We start from the raw sequence: 22,382 nt of genomic DNA, 5'->3' as shown, positions 1-22,382 counted from the left end.
AAGAGTTCAAAAGAATTTGTTTTGGTTGTTACAAATAATTTAGAAATAAAATGTCAGTCGTTTTCTCTTTGTAGTTCCTTTATTTCATAAATGTAACAAATCAGTCTTTATATACATAGCATAAGTGAAGAAAGAAAGAAGAAAGAAACTATATATGCTGTGTTTTCTTCATTTTAGGGATCAAACTGGGTTTGCGGCTTCAGATGGGTTTTATTTGGTGGGAAACAGGCCCAAATGGCTCTTTTAATGCGGAAGGTTGCCGACCCCTGGTATAGAGGAAGCCATGCCAGCTCACCTCGTTGTAGAACCTCATTGAGTAAACTTGCTTCTCCTGCGATAGTGATAGAAACCCACTTACCTCATCAGCCTTCAAGTCCATCTTCGGCCTTTGCCCTTCATTCCGTTTGCTACCTTCCCGGTTCCAGAATAATTTCCTGCTTTGCCTCATTGACTTGGATTCCTGTCTTGTCCCAAGAACGTCTGTGCCTCGAACGACCCAGGCCTGTCCCCGACTACGATCCCTGCTTACTCCCCCCCCCCCCACAATTATCGAATCCACAATTGGGTCCACACCAACTCCCCGATATCCTGCCGTCGTCTGTGACACCATACTTCGAATTTTTATTCCCCCCCCGGGGCAAGCGATATACTCTCTCTTGCGATTCTGGGTAGCGGTAGCAATCCGCATCTTCCAGGCTGTCACGCAGAGGTGTGTATTAGGTGTATTTTTCGACTTATGATGGGTTTCGCGGAGTGTAACCCTGTCGTAAGTTGGGGACCAACTGTAATGTAAATTTAATATTAAAAATATACACAATTACAAAATGTATCTATAAACACAAATATGGAAGTTGTGAGTCAGATAATGACCTTTGGAATAAATAATCTGCAAAGCAACTGACATGAATAAATGGCATATAAAGTAGTGGTAACTTGTATAACATGACAGTTCAGTGCTGTCTCCATGCAGCCTTTGTGTTTCACAATGTCATGTTGTATGATTATGTTGAAAATGTGTGTTAGGAAACAACGTTGAATAAATACAGTGAAGTGCAGCAGATGTCCAGACAGCTGTAGGTCCAGTGCACATGTGAGATGTGCTAAATCAGTCTCCTAGCTCTATGGTGTCTAAGTCCCTTGTTTTCTCTCTCATGGAAAATGTTTATCTTTCCCCCACCTCTTCCTAGCTTAACATTTTTCCTTCCTCCTCTCTGTACTTTGTGATTCCAAGCTCCTGTCATAAGCAATGACTAACATCCTTGGGGGTGTGCTGTATGGTAGGCTTGGCTTTTTGTGTTTGGGGGGTGGGGCAGGGTGTGGGGGTTCAGCTGTGGCATTCTGGGTCAGGTGGGGGTTAACCAGTTGCCTTAACTGTTATTCTGCCCTCCACCCTCAGGAGGCCCATAAGATGGTGCGGGAGGCCAACGTGAAGCAGGCAGCTGCGGAGAAGCAACTGAAGGAGGCTCTAGGAAAGGTGAGAATCCAGGGGAGCTGCTTCCTCTTGGCGCTGTGCTCATCCGCCAGAGAGTCTGCTGTTTAAGGATGGTTGTGTGAAGGTCAGCGTCATTATGGGAGAGGCTGCAGGTATTCCTGAAGATCTGTGGTTGCGTGTGTGTGCTGGGCTGAATCCTGGGGGGAGGGGTGGAGGGGGACGAGAAAGACATATGCTTGTTCCTTAACTTTAATAGTTAATGTGCTGCGTGTTTCAGTATTCGTAAGTGAATAATTAATGCATGAAAGCTCACTTTTTCGCTTGCTAGATGTTTTAAGTAAAACAATATTGACGATAATCATAAATAAGCTTTTATTCACTGATGGCGCAGCCAGTTAATGTTATTGTACAGCAGATGGAGTGATCGCTGTTAGACAGTATGACCCGATGTCAGGACTCAAAAATAATGCAATAATGTTAATGGGAGAGTCTCAAGGAGCACCTGTACTAAAATAGATAGTATTCAGTATGGTCAGGAATACTGTTCATGTATTCATTTACAATACATAATTTTGCAAGACAAAGTCTTGTGGCATAGGCCTTATCATAGCCTCCCCCCAAATTTTTTGTAGAAATATCTAATTAAATAAAAACTTAATGCAAGCTTAATGTTTTAATATGAGTAATACTGTGCAGTGGTATTCCCACAGCAAATGGTTGACTTTTGTCTGCTGCAATACTGGCTCTAAGAGTGGCATGACGTGTGTGTGTGTGTGTGTGTGTGTGTGTGTGTGTGTCAGACATCCTATTTGTGTGTGCTGGAGACCGGTTTCTGCCCTTCATTTTACTGGGTTCCAGTTCAACCCATAGTCCCTGTTCTCTGCAGATCGAGGTGCTTCAGGCAGAGGTGGCAGCGCTGAAGACCCTTGTTCTGTCCACCTCTCCCACCTCTCCCTGCAAGGATCTGCCCCCAGGGCCCAAGGCCCCTTTCAAGAAGGGCCACACCCGCAACAAGAGCACTAGCAGCGCCGTGCTGGGTAGCCAGCAGGAGTTCAGTGTCACTCAGCCCATCATTCGCGATTGCAAGGAGGTATGACCCCTGCCCTCTCTCCATAAGTCTCTTCCCAACACCATGCCCACATTTCCATTCCATTTATTAATATAGCTGATGCTTTTCTCCATAGTGACTTACAGGGTTAAGGTTACAGTTATTACAGTTACAAAGGTACAATTATTTACCCATTTACACAGCTGGGTATTTTCACTGGAGTAGTTTAGGGTAAGTATTTTACTCAAGGGTACTATAGCTGGAGATTGAACCTGTGACCTTTGGCTCTAAAGGCAGTAACTCTAACCACTATCCTACCAGCTGCCTGTAATTGACATTTATTCCTTTAGCTGACACTTCTCTCCAAAGCCGCTTACAGTGTAACTGGTGCAATTCAGGGTAAGTACTGTACCTCGACCAAGGGTACTGCAGCAGCAGCTAAATTTCAAACTCAGGTCCTTTGCAACCAAAGGCTGCATCGCTAACCGCTTTGCCAGCTGCTGCCTACCTCAGCCTAGCTGCCACTGCACAGGCACGTTTCCTTTGCATGTGATTTTTCTCTCTGAATTAGGAAGAAACAGTTATGACTTATCAGTTATGACTTATTATTATCTTTGTATAGACTTCTTTTAAACATAAAAGTGGTAGATACTTGATTATTGTTATGTGAATAAGTGCTGTTAGTACTGATGCAACTTGCTTCATGGTGATTTATCTTGTATGTTCAAAGGTCCCATAAACACCTGGAGATCTCAGATCTGTCATGTTTGTTAATGCAAGCCCATATTGTTTCATATTTACTTAGTTTTTCCAGTACTGTACTGCTATACATACTTAGGCATCAGTCTGAATTTATGCTGCACTTGTACACCCATGTATACAGCCTGGTGGGCAACTCTGAACGGTGAGTTGTTTTCTACCAGGCTCACCTTCAAATGGCACAGCGCACTACTGTGCTATGCTTATCTGTAAAGAGGGGGGGATGTGCTCATTGCAGGGACAGCACTGAAGACATAAGCACCCATGTTCACCCTGAAGGTCCTTCTGCTCTGTGTCAGCATGGGTGTAATCAGAGCTTGTGGAGCCACAGTATCACAACTCAGCCAGCACCCTCTGTATTTTCCAGAAAAACATGTCCTCACCCTTCATACTGGCGGTGCATGCCTGCCTGTGCCATAACTTTGGTAGTTCACACTGCCCAGGCTTCCCGCTTGCTTACCTTGATACTGTGTTTACTCAGAAGGTGAAAGTTGCACCATCAGCTATGTGCAGGGAGATTTTCAGGAAACTTCCTTGTCAGTGTGCTGCTTGACATATGGGACAGCAGGTGGTGTAGTGGTTAGAGCTGTTCTCTTGTGCTCAAAGGACCCAGGTTCAAACCCCACCTCTTCCTGTAGCACCCTTAATCAAGGAACTTACCCTAGATTGATGTGGTGAAAAAAATGAGGCAGTTGTATAAGTAGGTAAATTATTGTACTGTGCATTACTTTGTACTAGTGAAATAAATGTAAATAAATACTGTTTCAGTTCCGTGGCCTAAGAGCTGCTGTGGAAACATACTGAGACAAGTCCCACTTATTTGTTTGCTCACCAGACAAGAAAATGTTCAATAAAGTACATCCATAAAAAATAGTGCATGTTTTACCATACTATTTTCATCTATATGCAGTCAGTCTTTCACTGTTATTAACCACTTGTTCATATAGGCATCATGGTCCTCTGGAGCCTATCCCAGAAGCACATGGCACTAGGCTGTTTAGGGTATACCCTGGACAGGATGCCAGTCCATTGCAGGGTAGAGCTATATGTAGTTAGGTTTACATATACCTGTATTTTTGTCACGGTGTTTCCCCGGGGCGGGAGCATTGAACCCAAGTGCGGAGCAGGGTAAGCTGGTTCAGGGGGCGATCAGGAAGACATGGTCGAGGAGGCAGGCAGGGGTAACTGATGTGCGCACGTAGTCCGAAGGGAGAATCCGAGAGGAGTAATTCAAAGACTGACTCCCTTGTCTGCCTCGACTCCTTGTCTATCACGAGGAGCAATTACTAGGAGCGCGAGTGAGTCACAAGGCTGAAGCAAGGTTCCACAGCTTCCTAAGGTCCGGGCTGCCCTTTTATGTGCCTGGAGCCCGATTAGCCGCCAGTGTTGCTTGTTGCTGAGGTCGTGGGCGTGACAGTACCCCCCCCCCCAACGAGCCTCGGGACGCCCCCTAGGCCTGGGCACTGGATGGTCAGGATGGTGTCTGTGGAAAGCTGCGATCAGGTCCGGGTCCAAGATGTCCTTAGCCACCCAGCAGCACTCTTCCGGCCCATAGCCTTCCCAGTAGACGAGGTACTGCAGGACTCCCCCACGTCGACGGGAATCCAACAAGGCCCGCACGGCCTATGCCGGGGCACCACCCTCCTGTAGGGGAATCGGAGGAGAGGACAACTGGGGCTGGTGTAACGACACGGCCCAGGGTTTCAGGAATGAGGCGTGAAAGGTCGGGTGGACCCATAGGTGAGCAGGCAGCTGGAGACGGTAGGAAACTGGGGAGATGCGTCTCAGAACCTTGAACGGACCGATATACTGTGGGCTGAGCTTCTTGGAGAGGTGAGACCCCGGGTGGACAACCAGACTCTCTGCCCGGAGGAGAAGGTAAGCGGGCGTCTCCAGCGGTCCGCCTGGCGTTTCATCTGAGTCTGGCTGCGGAGGAGGTGCTGCCGGACCTCTCTCCAAACGTCTGTGCTGGACCGGTACCACTCATCTACCACTGGCACATCACTGGAGGCAGGTTGCCACGGGAACAATGGGGGTTGGTAACCCAATACGCACTGAAACGGAGAGCGGCCAGTAGAACTGTCAGGTAGGGAGTTGTGCGCATATTCTGCCCGATGTAAGTATTGCTGCGGCTTCTCCAGGCAATAACTGCGCAGGAACCAACCAATGTCCTGTTGGATTCTCTCCACTTGCCCATTCGCCTGGGGATGATAACCCAATGTGAGACTTAGACACACCTAGTTTCTTCCAGAACGCCTTCCACAAGGAGGGGCGTGAACTGGGGACCCCTGTCGGACACAATGTCTTTGGGCAGACCAAAGAGACGAAACACGTGGAGGAAGAGAAGTTCGGCGGTCTCCATGGCCGTCGGAAGCTTGGGAAGGGACACCAGACGGCAAGCCTTAGAAAAACGACCGACAACAGTCAGGATTGTGGTCTTACCATCTGAGGTGGGTAAATCCACAAGGAAGTCCAATGTGATGTGGGACCAGGGACGGTTTGGTACAGGCAGGGGCTCCAGGAGTCCTGCAGGTTTCTGGTTTGACGGCTTGACTTGTGCGCATACCTGGCAGGCCTGAATGTAATCCTGGGTGTCCTCCTGCAAGGACGGCCACCAGAAATGCCTCTGGAGGAGAACTTGGGTCTTGCTGTACCCAGGGTGGCCAGAGGCTGGATGGTCATGCGCCCATTTTAGGATGGTGGCTTTCATCCTGGGAGGTACGTATTGTTTGCCTGTGGGGGCTGGGGGTTCGAGGACCTGGAGACTCGGGATCCATGGCTTGGGCTCTGGCTAGGTCCTGGTTAAAATTCCATTGTACCGGTGCCACAACACAAGACCAAGGCAAGATGTATTCAGGTCCCCGTTTTTGTGGCTCCCAGTCGTACATGCGGGAGAGGGCATCTGCCTTGGTGTTTTTACTACCTGGCCGATAAGAGACAGTAAAATTAAATCTGGTGAAGAAAAGTGCCCACCTGGCTTGCCAGGGGTTGAGGCGCTTTGCCTTCTGCAGATATTCTAGGTTCTTGTGGTCTGTAAGGACAACGAATGGGTGGCGAGCCCCTTCCAGCCGGTGCCTCCACTCTTTGAGAGCCATCTTGACTGCCAGGAGCTCTCGGTTTCCGATGTCGTAATTCCTTTTGGCCGGGGAAATCTTCCTTGAAAAAGGCGCAGGGGTACAGTTTCAGGGGGTCTCCCTGGCATTGGGACATTCACAGCTCCTACCTCAGTTTCCGAAGCATCCACCTCCACCACAAATGGGACCTCAGGATCAGGATGGGTGCTGTCGTGAACCTTCCCTTCAGGGTGTTGAAGGCGCGTTGCGCGTCGTCTGTCCAGGTGAGTCTGATCATTTTCAAAGAGGTGAGGCTCGTCAGAGGAGCAGCCAGAGTACTAAAAGCCCCGGATGAAACGGCAATAGAAATTACCAAAACCTAGGAATCGTTGTAAGGCTTTTACCGTAGTGGGCCTTGGCCACTGGAGTACTGTCCTTACCTTTTCGGGGTCCATGGTTACCCCTTCTCGGCTGAGAATGAAACCTAAAAAGGCAGTCTGTTTTCAGTGAAAGCTGCACTTCTCACCTTTGACGAAAAGTCTGTTCTGCAGCAGTTGCTGGAGGACCTGAAGAACATGTGGCCCTAGTTCGTCCATGGAAGGGGAATAAATCAGAATATCATCGAGATGCACCAGGATCCCTTGGTTAATGAGATCCCCGAGAACGTGATTTACAAAAGCCTGGAAAACACTGGGAGCATTGGCTAAACAGAAAGGCATTACCAGGTATTCATAGCGTCCAAGGGCGGTGCTGAAAGCTGTCTTCCATTCACCCCCCTCACGTATCCTGACCAGGTTGTAAGCACTGCGCAGGTCCAAATTTTGTGAACCACTGGGCACGGTGGACCTGCTCCAGTGCTGCGGTAATCAGTGGCAGGGGATGGGGGTTTTTGACGGTGATACTGTTGAGTCCACAATAATCGATACGTGGGTGGAGGCCCCCGTCCTTCTTCTCGATGAAGAACCCTGCTGCAGCGGGGGAAGTGGAAGGCCGGATGATCCCCACTGCGAGGGCCTCGGTGATGTATTGTTGCATAGCCTGTTGCTCCAGAATGGCGAGTGGATAGACCCGGCCCCGAGGCGGTGGTGTTCCCGGGAGAAGATCTATGGCGCAGTCCCAGGGCCGATGTGGAGGGAGGACAGCAGACGTAGCTCTGCACAGGACACATAAACAGGTCTTCCCACATTGTGGGCCCCAGGACACCAGGTCCCCCGTGCTCCACTTGAAAACTGGGTCATGCAGGGCGAGTCAAGGAAACCCCAGAATAACTGGGGTTTCGGAAGCAGGAATCAGAATCAGCTGTTTTTGGTGTGCGACCCCCACAGCCAAATGGAGCGGTTCCATCTGGGAGTCGACATAACCTTTCCCCAAAGGCTGTCCATCCAGAGCAACTATTTTCATCCGGACTTCACATGGAGACCAGGGAAAACCGTGGGATTTAGTGAAGCCGACATCCATAAAGCAGCCGGCTGCCCCTGAGTCAATTAAAACAGAGGTCTCAACTGAACGTTGTCCCCAGGAAATGACTACAGGTACGGAAAGGCGGTTGCAGCGGAGGGTACCACTCGCCAGCGGGTCAGGTCGGATCGGGCATTTGGCCTGGAGATGTCCTAGTTCTCCACAGTAGAGGCAGAGGCGACCCTGTAAGCGGCACTGTCTTTCGCTGGTGGTGAGGTGGCCTTGGTAGAGGTGAAGGGAGTTAACCACTGCCCTCCAAGCAAGGGGATTATCTGGAACGGGTTTCGTGCAGGCCCTCTCTCCCTGACTTGATTGTCAAGAGCTACAGCTGCCGCAATGTCAAGGGTCCCTGTCTTGCCTCTGAATACCAGTTCTTTGCGCAGCCAGGGGTTCAGCCCCTGTCGAAAGCAGGCACGCAAGGCGTTTCGATCCCACTCACTTTTCTCCGCAAATATCTGGAAGTCCACTGCATAGTCTGACACGGGACGATCACCCTGGGTTAGGTCCATGAGGCGTTCACTGGCCATTAGGTCTGGGCAGGGGAGCCCGAATACTGCCTGAAAAAGGTCTTTGAATTCCTCATATTTAAGTAAGGAACAGCGCCCCCATGCAGCAGTGGCCCAGTCAAGTGCTCGGCCAGACAGGAGGGAAATTACGTAAACTGTGCGACTTATATCAGAATGGTAGACGTGGGGCATACTAGAAAACATGAGTTCACGCTGCAGCAAAAAGCCTGCACAATGAATGAGCAGGCATCCCGTCAAAGTGGTTCGTTGGGGTCAGGTGACTGTAGTGCGGTAGTGACAGGGGGTGTGTTTTGGAGGCTAGGCGCTGCAGGAGCGGTTGCGCGCGGTGCGCAGACGCCAGCTGTGGTTTTCAGGGCGCTTACCACTCCATTGTAGGCGGTAATTAGGTCGGTGACCATACGTTCCATTCCCTCCAGACGCGCCTCATACCGCCAGTACTTGGTCCAGCTCTGCTGGGTCTGCATCTGGTGCGGAACCTTCTGTCATGGTGTTTCCCCAGGGCAGGAGCGTCGAACCCAAGTGCGAAGCAGGGTAAGCTGGTTCAGGGGGCGATTCGGAAGACGTGGTCGAGGAGGCAGGCAGGCGTAACCGATGTACGCACGTAGTCCGAAGGAGAATCCGAGAGGCGTAATTCAAAGGCAGGCAAGGAGTCGAGGCAGACCAGGGAGTCAATCATGAGGAGCAATTACTAAGAGCGCGAGTGAGTCACAAGGCTGAAGCAAGGTTCCGCAGATTCCTAAGGTCCGGGCTGCCCGGAGCCTGATTAGCCGCCGGTGTTGCTTGTCTCCAAGGTCGTGGGCGTGACAGTTTTTTTCATTAATTATTATTGATTGATTCTTAAAGGGGGGGGCGCGGTGGCGCAGTGGGTTAGACCACAGTCCTGCTGTCCGGTGGGTCTGGGGTTCGAGTCCCGCTTGGGGTGCCTTGCGACGGACTGGCGTCCCGTCCTGGGTGTGTCCCCTTCCCCCTCCGGCCTTACGCCCTGTGTTGCCGGGTGGGCTCCGGTTCCCCGTGACCCTGTAAGGGACAAGCGGTTCTGAAAGTGTGTGTGTGTGTGTGTGTGTGTGTGTGTGTGTGTGTGTGTGTGTGTGTGTGTGTGTCTTTTTAAAACTTAAAATCTTGTGAGGGTATTGTTTTTGGTTTGTCCAAACGAATCTAAACCAGACCCTGGACTGTAAGTGGGAAAGATGCTGGGACCTGGTCGTGCTGTGATTTGTCGTTGCTGTTGAACTCTGACACTGGTACCTACTGTACATTAAATCAGCTTGAGCAAATACTGACAAATCAGTCGGTAAGTTTAGACAACATATAGTGTTGTATCTGTATACTATTTAGGACCGGCAGACATTACAGACTCGTATGTCACACTTTGAAATGGTCAGTGGGACTCAAGGATCGCTGTGAGTCGGTGAGGGCGCTGAGCTCAGATTTTGGGTTCCGTACCTCTACTTTGGTCATCTGGTCGCGATTGCAGCTTGTGAATATTTTCTGCCTGACGATACATTCCCCAGCTGGGCGCTGACTGCTTGTGACTATGATGGAAAGGGTGGCTGTATTATTAGGACGTTATTTTAGGCTGACAAATACTGTTACGGTACATGGATGTACTCCTCGTTTCCCTAACACTGAGCCCCGTTTCTGACGTGCTCTTTAGCCTGTTGAGATATGTATCACTTTGTGTGACTTGTGTGCACCCTTTGGGTCATGTTCTTCATCCTTCTGATCTCTCTTTCTGTTCCCATGTGGACAGTAACGGTACAGTACTTACTATTCCCATGTGGACTGTAACAGTGCTCTTCCCTCTCCAGGTGGACATTTTGCTGTTTAGTGAGTTTAAGGCCTGGAGAGAGGAGCCCACCTTGGAGAGGAGCTCTTCCTTCCTGGAGCGCATCTACAGAGAGGACATTTACCCTTGTCTCACCTTCTCCAAGAGTGAGGTGTGTACATAAAGATTTCTTTGTATCCCTGTCTGTCTGTCCATCCATCTGCTCCTTACTGGCATATCTCTGCAAAGTGGATCACAGCTGCCTTGTCTTCTCAAGGATCAGGGTTGGTGTATTAAAGTCTGATTCTCAAAGTGATACATGTTAATAATTAGTTGGTCACTGCAGTGGGAGATGGGAAAGGAGGAGCTAAGATGGATAATGTATGTAGCTGTATGTACATATATGTATAGCACTGTATATAATGTTACGTTTTCCTTTACTGTCTATAGCGGCACACTGCCTTACTTCAGGGCCTTATCCCAGAAGATTTACTGCTGCATCATTGTTAATGGTCTCTATGTGTCCAGCCTTCCACAGAGTAAAAAAATACTCATTTATTATAGAGGTGAATGTGTCTCTCTGGTATCTCGCTGTATCTGCCAGTAGAGACAAGTAGACAGAAGAGCGTTGCGGAGCTCAGTGTGAAACAAATTCCAGTTGCGATTGGTCACAAAGTACCTTCTGCTTTTGTACCTTCCGGAAGCTGGAAAGTGTCTGTGGGCAACTCCATGGTGCCTGGTTTCCTGTCATGTGATCAGGAGCTGGTTTTCCCAGCTGTTTGTACACTGTTGTACGTATATACACACACACACACACACACACACACACACACACACACACACACACAAAATGGAAATAAGACACCCCCCCCTTTGGTCTGAAGTGTCAGTTGCACTCCTTCTGTATTGATATGTATTTATTAATGTTCTGAATGTCACAAAACACCTGTGGAGCATTGTCATCTAGTGGAGAAACATCCATGGTGAATCAGGATGTTTTTTACATTTATTTATTTAGCAGATGCTTTTCTCCTAAGTGACTTCCAATGAACTCTATGTAGTTTTACTAGCCCACACACCTTATTCACCAAGGTGACTTAAACTGCTAGATAAACTACTTACAATGATATGTCAGTGGAACACACTCTCTCTGTTATTCACTCTATGGGTGAACCTGAAGAGCATGTCTTCAGACTGTGGGAGGAAACCCACACAGACATGGGGAGAACATGCAAACTCTACACAGACTGAGCTTGGGATCAAACCCACATCTTCTTGCACCATCCAGGCGCTGTGAGACAGCAGCGCTACTTGCTGTGCTACCATGCACAATCAATTCAGATGACTGGAAAATATAAATACCTTCTTTCCATACATTCTTATCAATGTCGATCATTAACTGGTTTATCCCGTAAACGTGTGCAATGTTCATCATTTTGTTAGTGAGGAACACAAGACCGGCGATAAACACACTCCTGCTCTGCTGCCTTTCACTACTCTATTACTTCACTTATTACAAGGCTCTGTGCAGAAATGCAAGCCTGGCAACAAGCAATTTTTTTTGAAAACAGTGATGAAAACAGAACATTTAAAAAAAGAAAAAAAACAAACATTTCCAGTTAATTATCTCCCAGACTCATGAAACAATTGAGGTGAGGCTCCAGTGTACTTTTTCTGTTTGTTCGCACTGCAGGTGTGTTCATGGAAAGCTACTAATGATTGAATGAAAGTCGACCGATTACTTTATGCAAATGAACGCACATGGAGGTGTGTGTGTGTGTGTGTGTGTGTGTGTGTGTGTGTGTGTGTGTGTGTGTGTGTTACAACCAGCTGCCTCTGCATTTACCAGCTACTTTTGTTTGTCCGTGGACCACCTACATAGTGACTGACTTGTACCTGGGTTACTCCTATAGGCAGCTCTGCTGTTGCAGCACCTTCACTTACCTGCAGGTTGAAGTAGCAGTTCTTCTCAATAGTAAACCTGTAAATCACAAGTGTGTTTTCACCAAGTGCCACCTGCTACTCCCATCTCATTCGTTCCCCGTGCACTGCCTTAGCTTGACCTCTTCTTCTTGCTGCTTCCCAGTTGGCGTCGGCCATCCTGGAGGCAGTGGAGAGGAACACGCTGAGCGTGGAACCAGTGGGCTTCCAGCCACTGCCTGTAGTGAAGGCATCTGCTGTGGAGTGTGGGGGTCCAAAGTAAGTGCGCTGCAGACGTACGAGGCCCTGTTGCATCATTCTTGTGTTGTCTTTCCAGTGACGGTGTGGCGTTTGGTACTGTGGTGCCTCATCTTTAGTGCGATCACTCATTACACAAGTTCATTGAGAAATCAGTCATTCGTTGCAATATAACCCTAACCTTTACTGGGTTTCTCCTCAATTTACTTTTATTCATTTAGCTGACACTTTTCTCCAAAGCAGCTTACAGTGTTAAGCTATTTACAGTTATTTAAACATTGGGGCAAGTTTTACTGGAGCAATTTTAGGGTAACTAAACTGTTGCTCAAGAGTACTACACCCAGAGTTGAGATACAAACCTGTGACCTTTGGGTCCAAAGGCAGCAGCTTTAACCACTATGCTGCCAGCTGTCCCCATTATTAAGTAATAAGTAAGTTAATAATTAAGTAAATAAGTTTTGAGTAAATACATTTTTTTCTACTCTTTATATGCTCAAAAGTATTCATAACACTGGAACAGGTTTTTTGTCCCATGAAAAAAAAAACTTTTTTTTTTTTTTTTTATGCTGAATTCAAATGTGTTTTCAGAATTTCTTCATCACCCGTAGTTTTTATGTACCAGTATATTTACATATCATACTATATAGTATAGTGCTATCGGTACTATATGGGGCATTTGACACAAAAAGTTTGCAAAACACAGCTATTTTCATTATTTGTGAAGTACAATAGCTTATTTTTGAAAGCACGAGCCTAGATAGGTGAGTCAGTAATGAGAATGGCGAAATATTTCACCAAGACATTTTGCACATGGAAAAACGGTACCAAGGCAAGTCGAGTCCCAGACTATTGCTGGACACTGAAGAGGGATGTTCCTCAGGCCAAATACAGCTGAAAAGCCTATGCTCTTACATTTTACAAGTAAATTTGTACATATTTTAGGTGTAATAACAGCCTTATATTACTCATTCATAAATACTTTTTTTTCAAAACTTAATTCCTTTGTAACTTTTAAACCCTGCCTGATAGAAAAATTCTGAAAACACATCTGAATTCAGCGTAAAAAGTACTATAAACTACACAAATTTTAGTTTGTGAGACAAAAAAAAGTTAAAATTTTGTTGACTAGTGTAATTATAGCAATTGATGGTAGTTTTAAAGCTGTTCTCCCAAATCATATTTATGTGTCAAACAAGTGGCTCACAAGGTGGGAAGAATCTTCGAGAAGCAAACTATCTTAGTGTGCACAGTCTTGTGTGTGATTTTCAGCCATCATTTCTTATTCCAAGAGTTTTACTGATGTCTGGTTTTGATTCTATCAATTAATTAAAGTATGTAGGATTGTAAGGGAAATAAAAGGTGACATCACAATTCATTGTCGTCATCATCCTTTTTTTTTTATTTTTTATTTTTATTAATACCGGTCTTCAGCCTGGGCCTTGGGTATTATGTTGGCATGTGAGTCCCGAGAGCAATTCTTGTGAGCAAACTGAACTGGACAGATAGGCTGCCCCAAAGTAGGAAAGCAAAATATGGAAATGTATGAAAAGTAATTTATTTTCTAATTTCAAAGGAAAAATTCAAGTTTCCTGACCAAAGGCATTGCTTTCTTTGACCCACTGTCTTCTGTCGCCTCACCTCCTCTTTTTCCAGCCGGCATCAGTGTCCTGCTCTGCTACCTCTTTTTCATCTTTTCTCCATCTCTTTCTTTCTCTTGTCCCCGTCTGGGTGCCCTAGTGGCCGGAGGTCACACATAGTCACGTAAGTGACCTGAGTGCCCCTTTAAGACCGGCCCTGCCTTTTGCCCTGCCTCTTGCTGCTTTTGACATCTCATTGGCTCTTGGTATCAAGCTAGGTGTCCTGAAGGGTGCTCCCAGCCAATGACAAAGCCTGCTTGCTTCTCTTCATTATATAATCTTAGACATTTTACATTTTGGCTATGCCTCTGCTGAATAAATGTCCTTGCCTCATTACAGTTTTTGAACACAGTTTAAATAATGCAGTACACCAAAGATTCTTTTTTTTTTTTTTTTTTTCTGCTTTATTCAATACCATACCATTCTCAAAGATTCTTTTACTCCCTCTTAAAAACTTTCCATTTTAACCCTGAAAAGTCCTTGCTTGAATTTTGAGTTGTGCGTGTTCACTGAGTGGGGGGTGTGCGGTGGCACAGTGGACTTGGTTGCGTCCTGCTCTCTGGTGGGTCTAGGGTTCGAGTGCTGCTTGGGGTGCTCTGCGACAGACTGGCGTCCTGTCCTGGGTGTGTTCCCTCCCCCTCCAGCCTTGCACCCTGTGTTGCCAAATTAGGCTCCGGTTTGCTGCGACCGTGCTTGGGACAAGCGGCTTCAGACAGCGTGCGTGCGTGCGAGTGTTCACTGCTATGATGTTCTATCTCTGAAACCTACAGGAAGTGTGCACTCAGTGGGCAGACCAAGACCTGTAAGCACAGAATCAAGTTTGGAGACTCTAGCAACTACTATTACGTATCGCCCTTCTGTCGTTATCGGGTAAGTTTTTGAGAATCCCTGCAATTTTATGTTTTCCTCCCCACCGTCGGTGTTCCTCCTTCCACCAAGCATGTAGTGCCTCTCTTGGCACCATCACCTTGAGTCTATAGGAGGATGGACCATGGGTATGGGATGATAGGGAGTCCACAAGGAGATCTTTATGGACCTCAGCTACGAGTCAACATTTCTTGATGGGATAGTGGAGCATTTTACTGGAAGTTGGACTAGAACTTGCAGAACTCTCACAACTGAGTGGCACAGTGAGTAGTGCTGCTGTCTCACAGCGCCTGGGTGGTGCAAGAGAACGTAGGTTCGTTCCCCGCTCAGTCTTGTGTGGAGTTTGCATGTTCTCCCTGTGTCTGCATGGATTTCCTCTCACAGTCCAAAGACATGCTGTTCAGGTTCCCCTATAGTGTGTGAGTGACAGAGAGAGTGTTTCACTGATGTGTGGATGAGTGACCTATTGTAAGTAGTGTATCTAGTAGTGTAAGTCACCTTGGTGAATAAGGTGTGTAGGCTGATAACACTACATAGTATCCATTGGAAGTCACTTTTGAGGAAAGCATCTGCTAAGCGAATAAGTGTAAATATAACTTCTTGACACTGTCATATGCTACTTTTCTAGACTGATAACCGGTAAAAAAATTATTTGCTGACTAATTTTTGGTGGAATTAGAGATAATGGTGATAATGACAAATATAGACCAAAGAGTACAGATCAGGGAGAATGACTTGAAAGACTCTGTGAATAACACACATAGTTACACACCTGTCTAAATGAGTACAGTGCATCCTGGGGACCCCAGCAGCGGCATTCGGATCAACTGCTCTGTACGGTATAATGGGAACCCTGAACTCCTGCCTGTTCAACATTTATTGGGTTGCCTCCATGAGTCTGCTGTTGTTCCCCCCCATCCCTTAGATCACGTCTGTCTGCAATTTCTTCACCTACATCCGTTACATCCAGCAAGGTCTGGTAAAACAGCAGGATGGTAAGCATACGGTCATATACTGAGCTTCCGCTGCATGGCTACACAGTTATTTTATGGCTGTAGCACATGAGCAATGCTTGAAAATCCCCTTTTATATCACAAGTCTCCTGGAAGCATATATTTAATGTTAAAAGATTATATTCTGATAGAAATCTCTTGTATTTACATGGCAAGTGTACAGCACTGCATTTTTTTTCCCCATTTTGTCTCAAACACACAACCAAAAAAGCAGCATAATAGAAGGTTATGATTTGTACCTGTGTATTGACAACCTTTTTTAATGCATTTTTCCAGCAGAACAGATGTTTTGGGAGGTCATGCAGCTGCGGAAGGAAATGTCTTTTGCAAAACTAGGCTTCTACAAGGACGATCTGTGATGTGGGCATCGCAGGAGGAGTCTTGCCGATTCTCGTTGAGCCAGGAGTGGCAATGGACATGGGAAGCCCTCTACTCACATCAATCTGACAGGCAGCATACCTGGGCACAGAACCCACCTTGCCCCATCACCTCTGTCCCAAGGATTACATTTGCAGGGATACCCCCCGACCATTACATGCGATTGTTGTAGACTGAACTGCGTCCAGGCTGACATCCTTCCGTACACAGTTAACGTTCATGTTTAGAATGGAGACAATGCGAGACTGCTGCTGTCTTTCTGAAAACCTAATGAAATGCTGAATGAGTTCTTAATTTAAAAAAAAAATATATATGAAAAGTGATATAGTTTGCAATTAATTCTTTCTCTACAGCAGTGACTAAAAGAGATTTGAAAGAGAAGACTGTGCTCTGTTGGATGTTATTTTAGACTCTACCAATACATTTTTTTCAGCTCATTAGTTCCTAATCCAAATTAACTGACAATATGTGGCAGTGAAGTTGTGTGTGTACATATGACATGTGCTGTATGTTTGTTTAACCTCTGCGTGTTCTTAAGGTTTTTTTCCCCCCCTCTCCTTGTCTGCAATTGAATCTTATGAGGCTTGTTTCCTTACTTTATTTTAGTGCCTTTCTGGAACCTAATGAATAAAATTCTATACCTATTGATGACCATGTGTACACAAGGCTGTCATGACTGCAGACTGACACACACACACACACACACACACACACACACACACACACACACACACACACACACACACACACACACACAGAGAGAGAGAGAGTTGGGTTACCGGTGAAATTGTCCAGGTGATGAACATGCAGTGTGAGAGTTCTTCAGGATTCACAGACCATCCAAGTGCACAGGAGACCTTGTACTTGCAGAAAGACCTTTGCTAGGTGTGTTGTCCATGTAAAGCAGTTTTTCTTAACACTGCATTGTCTGTGAGACAGCAGCGTCTGGGTGGTGTGAGAGAACATGGGTTTGATCCCCGCTCAGTCTGTGTGGAGTTTGCATGTTCTCCCTGTGTCTGTGTGGATTTCCTCCAGGTGCTCCGGATTCCTCCCACAGTCCAAAGACATGCTGTTCAGATTCCCCCGTAGTGTGTGAGTGACACAGAGAGAGTGTGTTTCACTGATGTATGGATGAATGACCCAATGTAAATGGTGTATCTAGCAGTATAAGTCACCTTGGTGAATAAGGTGTGTGTGTGGGCTAGTAACACTTCATAGTATCTGTTGTAAGTCGCTTTGGAAAAAAGTGTCTGCTAAGCGGATAAATGTAAATGTCTAGACATTATCCGATCCTCGGTGCTGCTCTCTGACATGCCAAGCCTACCCCCAGTTCTTAACTCATTTTCAGCACCACAGTAACTGGAGCGCTCTCATTCCTGTCCATTGTTAACTCTGCTGGCTTCTTGGAGCTACATTTTTTCGTGACAATTCAACATTCTTTGTGATCTCAACGATGAGCTACAGTAACAGTAAAGCTTTTTTTTGCAGTTATGCAGAATTTCACCAGCTGTTATCCATCACAAACATACGTGCATGATGGAGAGTGTACGGCCGCACCCATGTGTGTCCCCTGTCCAGAATGTTCTTGAGACCTTTCAGCCTCTGCTCCTGGGCTGTGAAAAATAACCAAGTTACAGAGGCATTCTGTGTTTTGGAACTCCTGTAGCTCTCTATACAGTTCACAGCAATAAGTAAAGGAAAAGAATACAAAAGATATAATAACATAATGAAGACCAGGCAGCACGGTGGCACAGCACTTGCATGGTGCAACCTCTCGCGACCTTCGATCCGGTTCAATTTTTTTTTTTCTTTCCCCCCCACTACTGTCTGGTGCAGGTTTCCTCTGGTTTCTTCTCACAGTCCAAAGACATGTAGTTCAGGTGTATTGGTGAGTCTAAATTGCCGTGTGTGTGTGTGTGTGTGTGTGTGTGTGTGTGTGTGTGTGTGTGTGTGTGTGTGTGTGTGTGTGTGTGTGTGTGTGTGTGTGTGTGGGGCTAGCTACCCTGTCATGAACTGATGTCCAGGGTGTCCCCCCTAACCTTGTGCCTAATGCCTCTGGGATAGGCTCCTCACCACCACCTGCTCAAGACAAGTTAGATGGATGGATGAAGACTGGTAAATAATAAAGTAAAAAATAAGTACACACCACTGCGTTTAATCCGTGCTTTGGTTCTTGGAGGGTGGAATGATAATTCTTACTGAGTCTTCATCTCAATGGATGAGTGATTCCCTCTACTGGAGCAAAAAAGCTTGATGAAACAAGTAATTTATAATCTGTGTGAATATAAAATATCTGCACTTTTGGGTTGTGTGGTGTAGTTAGTGTGTTTTCAGACAGCAAAAATGTTGGAGGAATAAACACGGCACACGTGGGCTAGGGGGCATTGTAAGACTTTTCAGAGACTTGTGAAAATCTGCAATGGAGCAGATAGACTGTCATGGATAACATCACACAAACACCTCAGCACCCAGAGAAGCTCTTTACATGTTTACTTATACATTTGTTTTTGGCCAGATGCATTTCCCAAAAGTGACTTACAGGGGTAAGTTACATTACATTTATACTGCTGTGTACTTTTCTGCTGTATCAATTCAGGGTAAGTACCTTGATCGAGGGGACTACAGCTGGAGCAGCTTCTTTCAGTGCAGCTCTAACCACTACGCCACCTGCTGCCCCCGACTGAAAACTACTAAGTGCCTGTTTGAGGAGAACTGTCTATTGGTTCACCTGTTGGTCCCTCTGCAGTGATTTTTTTTTTTTTGGTCTAGGCTTTTAAAATATTTGCAAGTGAACTGTGGTCCTTTTAAGCCAAACGTGTTACAGTAGACAGTGTAGGTGACACCTGTTGAATCTCTCAGTTCAACACTTCATTTTCACACATCACTTCACAGGATTCCACCTACTGCTCTGTCCTGACAATCCTAAACATTTACCGGAATTTGTCCCCCCTCTCCATGTGACTTCATCTGTAATCACAGCTAGGTTGGAGCTAGGGTTAGGGTTGGAGCAAGGGTTAGGGTTAAAGCTAGGGTAACAGTTAGAGTGAGGGTGAGTGCTGGAGGTAGGGTTCGAGTGTCAGTGAGGGTTAGGGTTTGGAGCTTGGGTTAGACTGAGGAGAGTTATGGACTTAGTACACACAGTTGTGTTTTTGTTGCTCTGGCAACACTGTTATCCTCAAGGTTGTAACATGTCCCTTTTGTTTTAGGTGTGTTTGTGCATGGTGGAGTGATGCTGGTGAAGGAAGCGTTGCTGAGAAGTGTGTAAAGGCATTATGTATGTGTGTGTTTGCCTATGGGGTGTCCAGTTATGGGAGAGAGGCGGACCATGAGTCCCATGTGTTGTCAGAGAATTTTTTTTGTTTATTTGTTGCGGAGTAATGTCTCCCCCTTGTGGAATTATAAGTGGGGTTGAAATTTATGTGGCGAATGTGTTGTGATGTGGTTGGGGGTTTAGATATCCAGGGCAGGTTTGTATTCTTAGATAGGGGTAGGCTGTGGATGGGAGATTTTTTTAAGAAAAAAAAAACTTTTGAGCATGTACAACTGTCATGTGTGAGTTGGAGCTTGGGTTAGGGTTGGAGATAGGGTTAGGGTTCAAGCTAAGGTTAAGGCTGGAGGTATGGGTAGAGCTGGAGTGTGGTTAGGGTTGGAGCTAGGGTTTGGGCAGGAGGTAGGGTTAAGGTTGGAGCTTGGATTAGGGTTGGAGCAAGGGTTAGGGTTAAAGCAAGGGTTATGGCTGGAGGTAGGGTTAGGATTGGAGCTAGGGTGACGGTTGGAGGTAGGGTTAGGGTGTCAGCTAGGGTTATGGCTGGAGCTAAGGTTAGAGTTTAAGTTCAAGTTGTTTTTATTGTCACTCCTCTATACAGCTTGTGTACAATGGAATGAGGTGTCGATGCTTCGGAAACCATGGTCCAACACAGAACATAGCACAAGACAATAAATAAATACAGAGGACAGGATGTGGACGTGGGTATGACTGCGAGCTGTAGGCAGTTGTGGTGTGGTGTAGTGTTAATTGTTCAACGTAGCCAGGTGAGCGTTGGGAGGTAGCTGGGTGTTGAGTAGTCTCACTGCCTCAGGGAAGAAACTGTTGCGGTGTCTGCTGGTGGTTAGTCTCACTGCCTCAGGGAAGAAACTGTTGCGGTGTCTGCTGGTGGTGGCGGGGCGGATGCTCCTGTACCTCCTGCTATCTAGAGCTGGGGTTAGAGTTGGAGCTTGGGTTTAGGGTTGGAGCATGGGTTAGGGTTGGAACAAGGCTTTGGCCTGGAGCTTGAGTTTGGGTTGGCGCTAGGGTTAAGCTTGGAGCTAGTCGTCTACAATGCTGGTGGTCTTGAGCATGCAGCTGGTTTTGTATGTGGAGTTGATGGCGGGAAGAGGAACTAAGATGATCTTTTCAGCTGTTCTTACCACTCGCTGTAGGGTCCTGCAGTTGGAGACTGTGCAGGTCCTGTATGACACAAGGAGACAGCTGGTCAAGACGCTCTCTATTGTTCCTCTGTAGAAAGTAGTGAGGATGGGAGGGAAAGTTTAGCTCTCTTCCGCCTCCATAAGAAGTGAAGATGCTGCTGGGCTTTCTTGGCTAGGTAGGTGGAGTTCAGGGTCCAGGAGAGGTCTTCTGTCATGTGCACACCTAGAAACTTGGAGCTTTTGACTCTCTCCACAGCTGTTCCATTAATGTACAGAGGTGAGTGGTCTACTCAGGTCCTCCTGAAGTCAACAATTATCTCTTTAGTCTTATCAACATTTCGAGATAGACTGGGTTAAAGCTACGGTTATGGCTTTGAGGTAAGGGATAGGTTTGGAGCTAGAAGTTAGAGCTAGGGTTAGAGTTGGAGCTAGGGCTAGGGTTAGAGCAATGCTTAGGGCTGGAGCTTGGGTTAGGGAGGGAGCAAGGGTTAAGGTTGGGAAGGGTTAGGGTTGGAGGAAGGTTTACAGCTGAAGCTTGGGTTAGAGCTGAAACTAGGGATAAGCTTGGAGCTAGGGTTAGGGTTGGAGGAGGGCTTATGGCCGGAGCGTGGTTAGGGCTGGAGGAAGGTGAAGGGTTGGAGCTTGCATTTGACTTGGAGCAAGGGTTAGGGTTGTAGCTTGGGTTAGGGATAGAGAAGGTGTGCAGCAAGGGTTAGGGTTGGAGGAAGGCTAACAGCTGGAGCTTGGGTTAGGGAGGGAGCTAGGGTTAAGCTCGGAGTTAGGGTTTGAGCAAGGGTAAGGTTTGCAGGAAGGGTTAGGGTTGGAGGTTGGGTTAGTTCTGGAGCTTGGGTTATGGATGGAGATGGTTAGGGTTAGGGTTAGAACAGTCCGCTGTACAAAACACAACTGGAAGCTGAATGTGACTACAATGGAAAATGTGAATCCTCCAGATAGCTTCACATAGGATGAGCTGGGTAGGTTAAATGTGGTATTTCATTTTAATGAGGTCTTCATTGAACACATGCAACATTTTGAAATGTTCATTGACTCAGTGAGATGTACTGATGGATGATTTTAAAAACTAATTTTCTCCCATCTACAGAAGCTGTCTGGACGCAGGGCATGCTTTCAGGGAGCCTGCACACGGTAACACTCAACATCGTGCCCCAGGTGTGTGTGCTGCCCGATGGCCATTGCAGTTCACTTTGTCTGCCAGAAATGGGAATTTAGTGAAAGAGCAATAGAGCAATAACTGACATCCGTGAAATATTTAATGAAGTTTGATGTTGTCACAGAAGCAGAAGTCCATGTATAACTGAGTCCTTGACCTGTGAATATAGCAAACCTTCTTTTCTTGTATGTCTACAGCTTCTGCAGTTTTATTAGTCAATTCTAATCAACAAAATTTACTTAAGACAGCTCCCTCAGCTGTATACAACACAGGGTCATTCCCTTCATAGGTCTTCCACTTGTAAGTGAATTATAACATAAAACAGGGTTACTGTTTGGCAGGAAAGCACGTCTGCCTATAGATCTGTGTTTTGGTGTCACCTGAGGGTGACGAGGGAGTGCAAAATCAGTGCTATGTCACAAAATTGAGAGCAGAAACAGTGGACAGCAGACTTAAACTTAAACAGCAGACTTAAACAGATCAGTGAGCTAAAGAAGCTGCTGAAATGCTGAAAAGAATCATGAACAGAACAAGGGAGCACATGACAAATTAGTCAAGGAACAGGTTCTCGAAGAGGGAGACCGTGACCATGAGGAATTTCGGTGTCACGGGTAAGTTGCAGAATAAGTGGAGATCCTTACCTTACATTGTGGTGGGGAAAAATGAAAAACCTGCCAGTGTACTAGATC

General features: G+C 46.5%; 1 protein-coding gene across 7 annotated transcripts in view; it reads left to right on the top strand.

Moving 5' to 3' along the window:
* Positions 1-21,692, top strand: part of LOC108936587 (RAB3A interacting protein (rabin3)) — a 45,903-nt gene extending 24,211 nt beyond the window's left edge. For 4 of the 7 annotated variants that reach the window (XM_018756061.1, XM_018756059.2, XM_018756055.2 and 1 more), the window contains 7 exons: positions 1,397-1,474; positions 2,319-2,522; positions 10,086-10,214; positions 12,129-12,241; positions 14,628-14,727; positions 15,650-15,719; positions 16,014-16,732. In XM_018756061.1, the coding sequence (XP_018611577.1) occupies positions 1,409-1,474; positions 2,319-2,522; positions 10,086-10,214; positions 12,129-12,241; positions 14,628-14,727; positions 15,650-15,719; positions 16,014-16,096 (765 nt within the window). In that variant the 5' untranslated portion in view covers positions 1,397-1,408 and the 3' untranslated portion in view covers positions 16,097-16,732. Of the gene's footprint in view, positions 1-1,396; positions 1,475-2,318; positions 2,523-10,085; positions 10,215-12,128; positions 12,242-14,627; positions 14,728-15,649; positions 15,720-16,013; positions 16,733-21,624 lie in introns of those variants that run through there. The other 3 variants (XM_018756057.2, XM_018756060.2, XM_018756058.2) reach the window with 3 other exon arrangements.
* The last annotated feature ends 690 nt before the right edge of the window (positions 21,693-22,382 follow it).

The sequence above is a fragment of the Scleropages formosus genome, chromosome 24 (assembly GCF_900964775.1).
Source record: "Scleropages formosus chromosome 24, fSclFor1.1, whole genome shotgun sequence".
Lineage (NCBI taxonomy): Eukaryota > Metazoa > Chordata > Actinopteri > Osteoglossiformes > Osteoglossidae > Scleropages > Scleropages formosus.
Note: the sequence above shows the minus strand (reverse complement) of the source record. Positions and strands in the feature narration are given on the sequence as shown.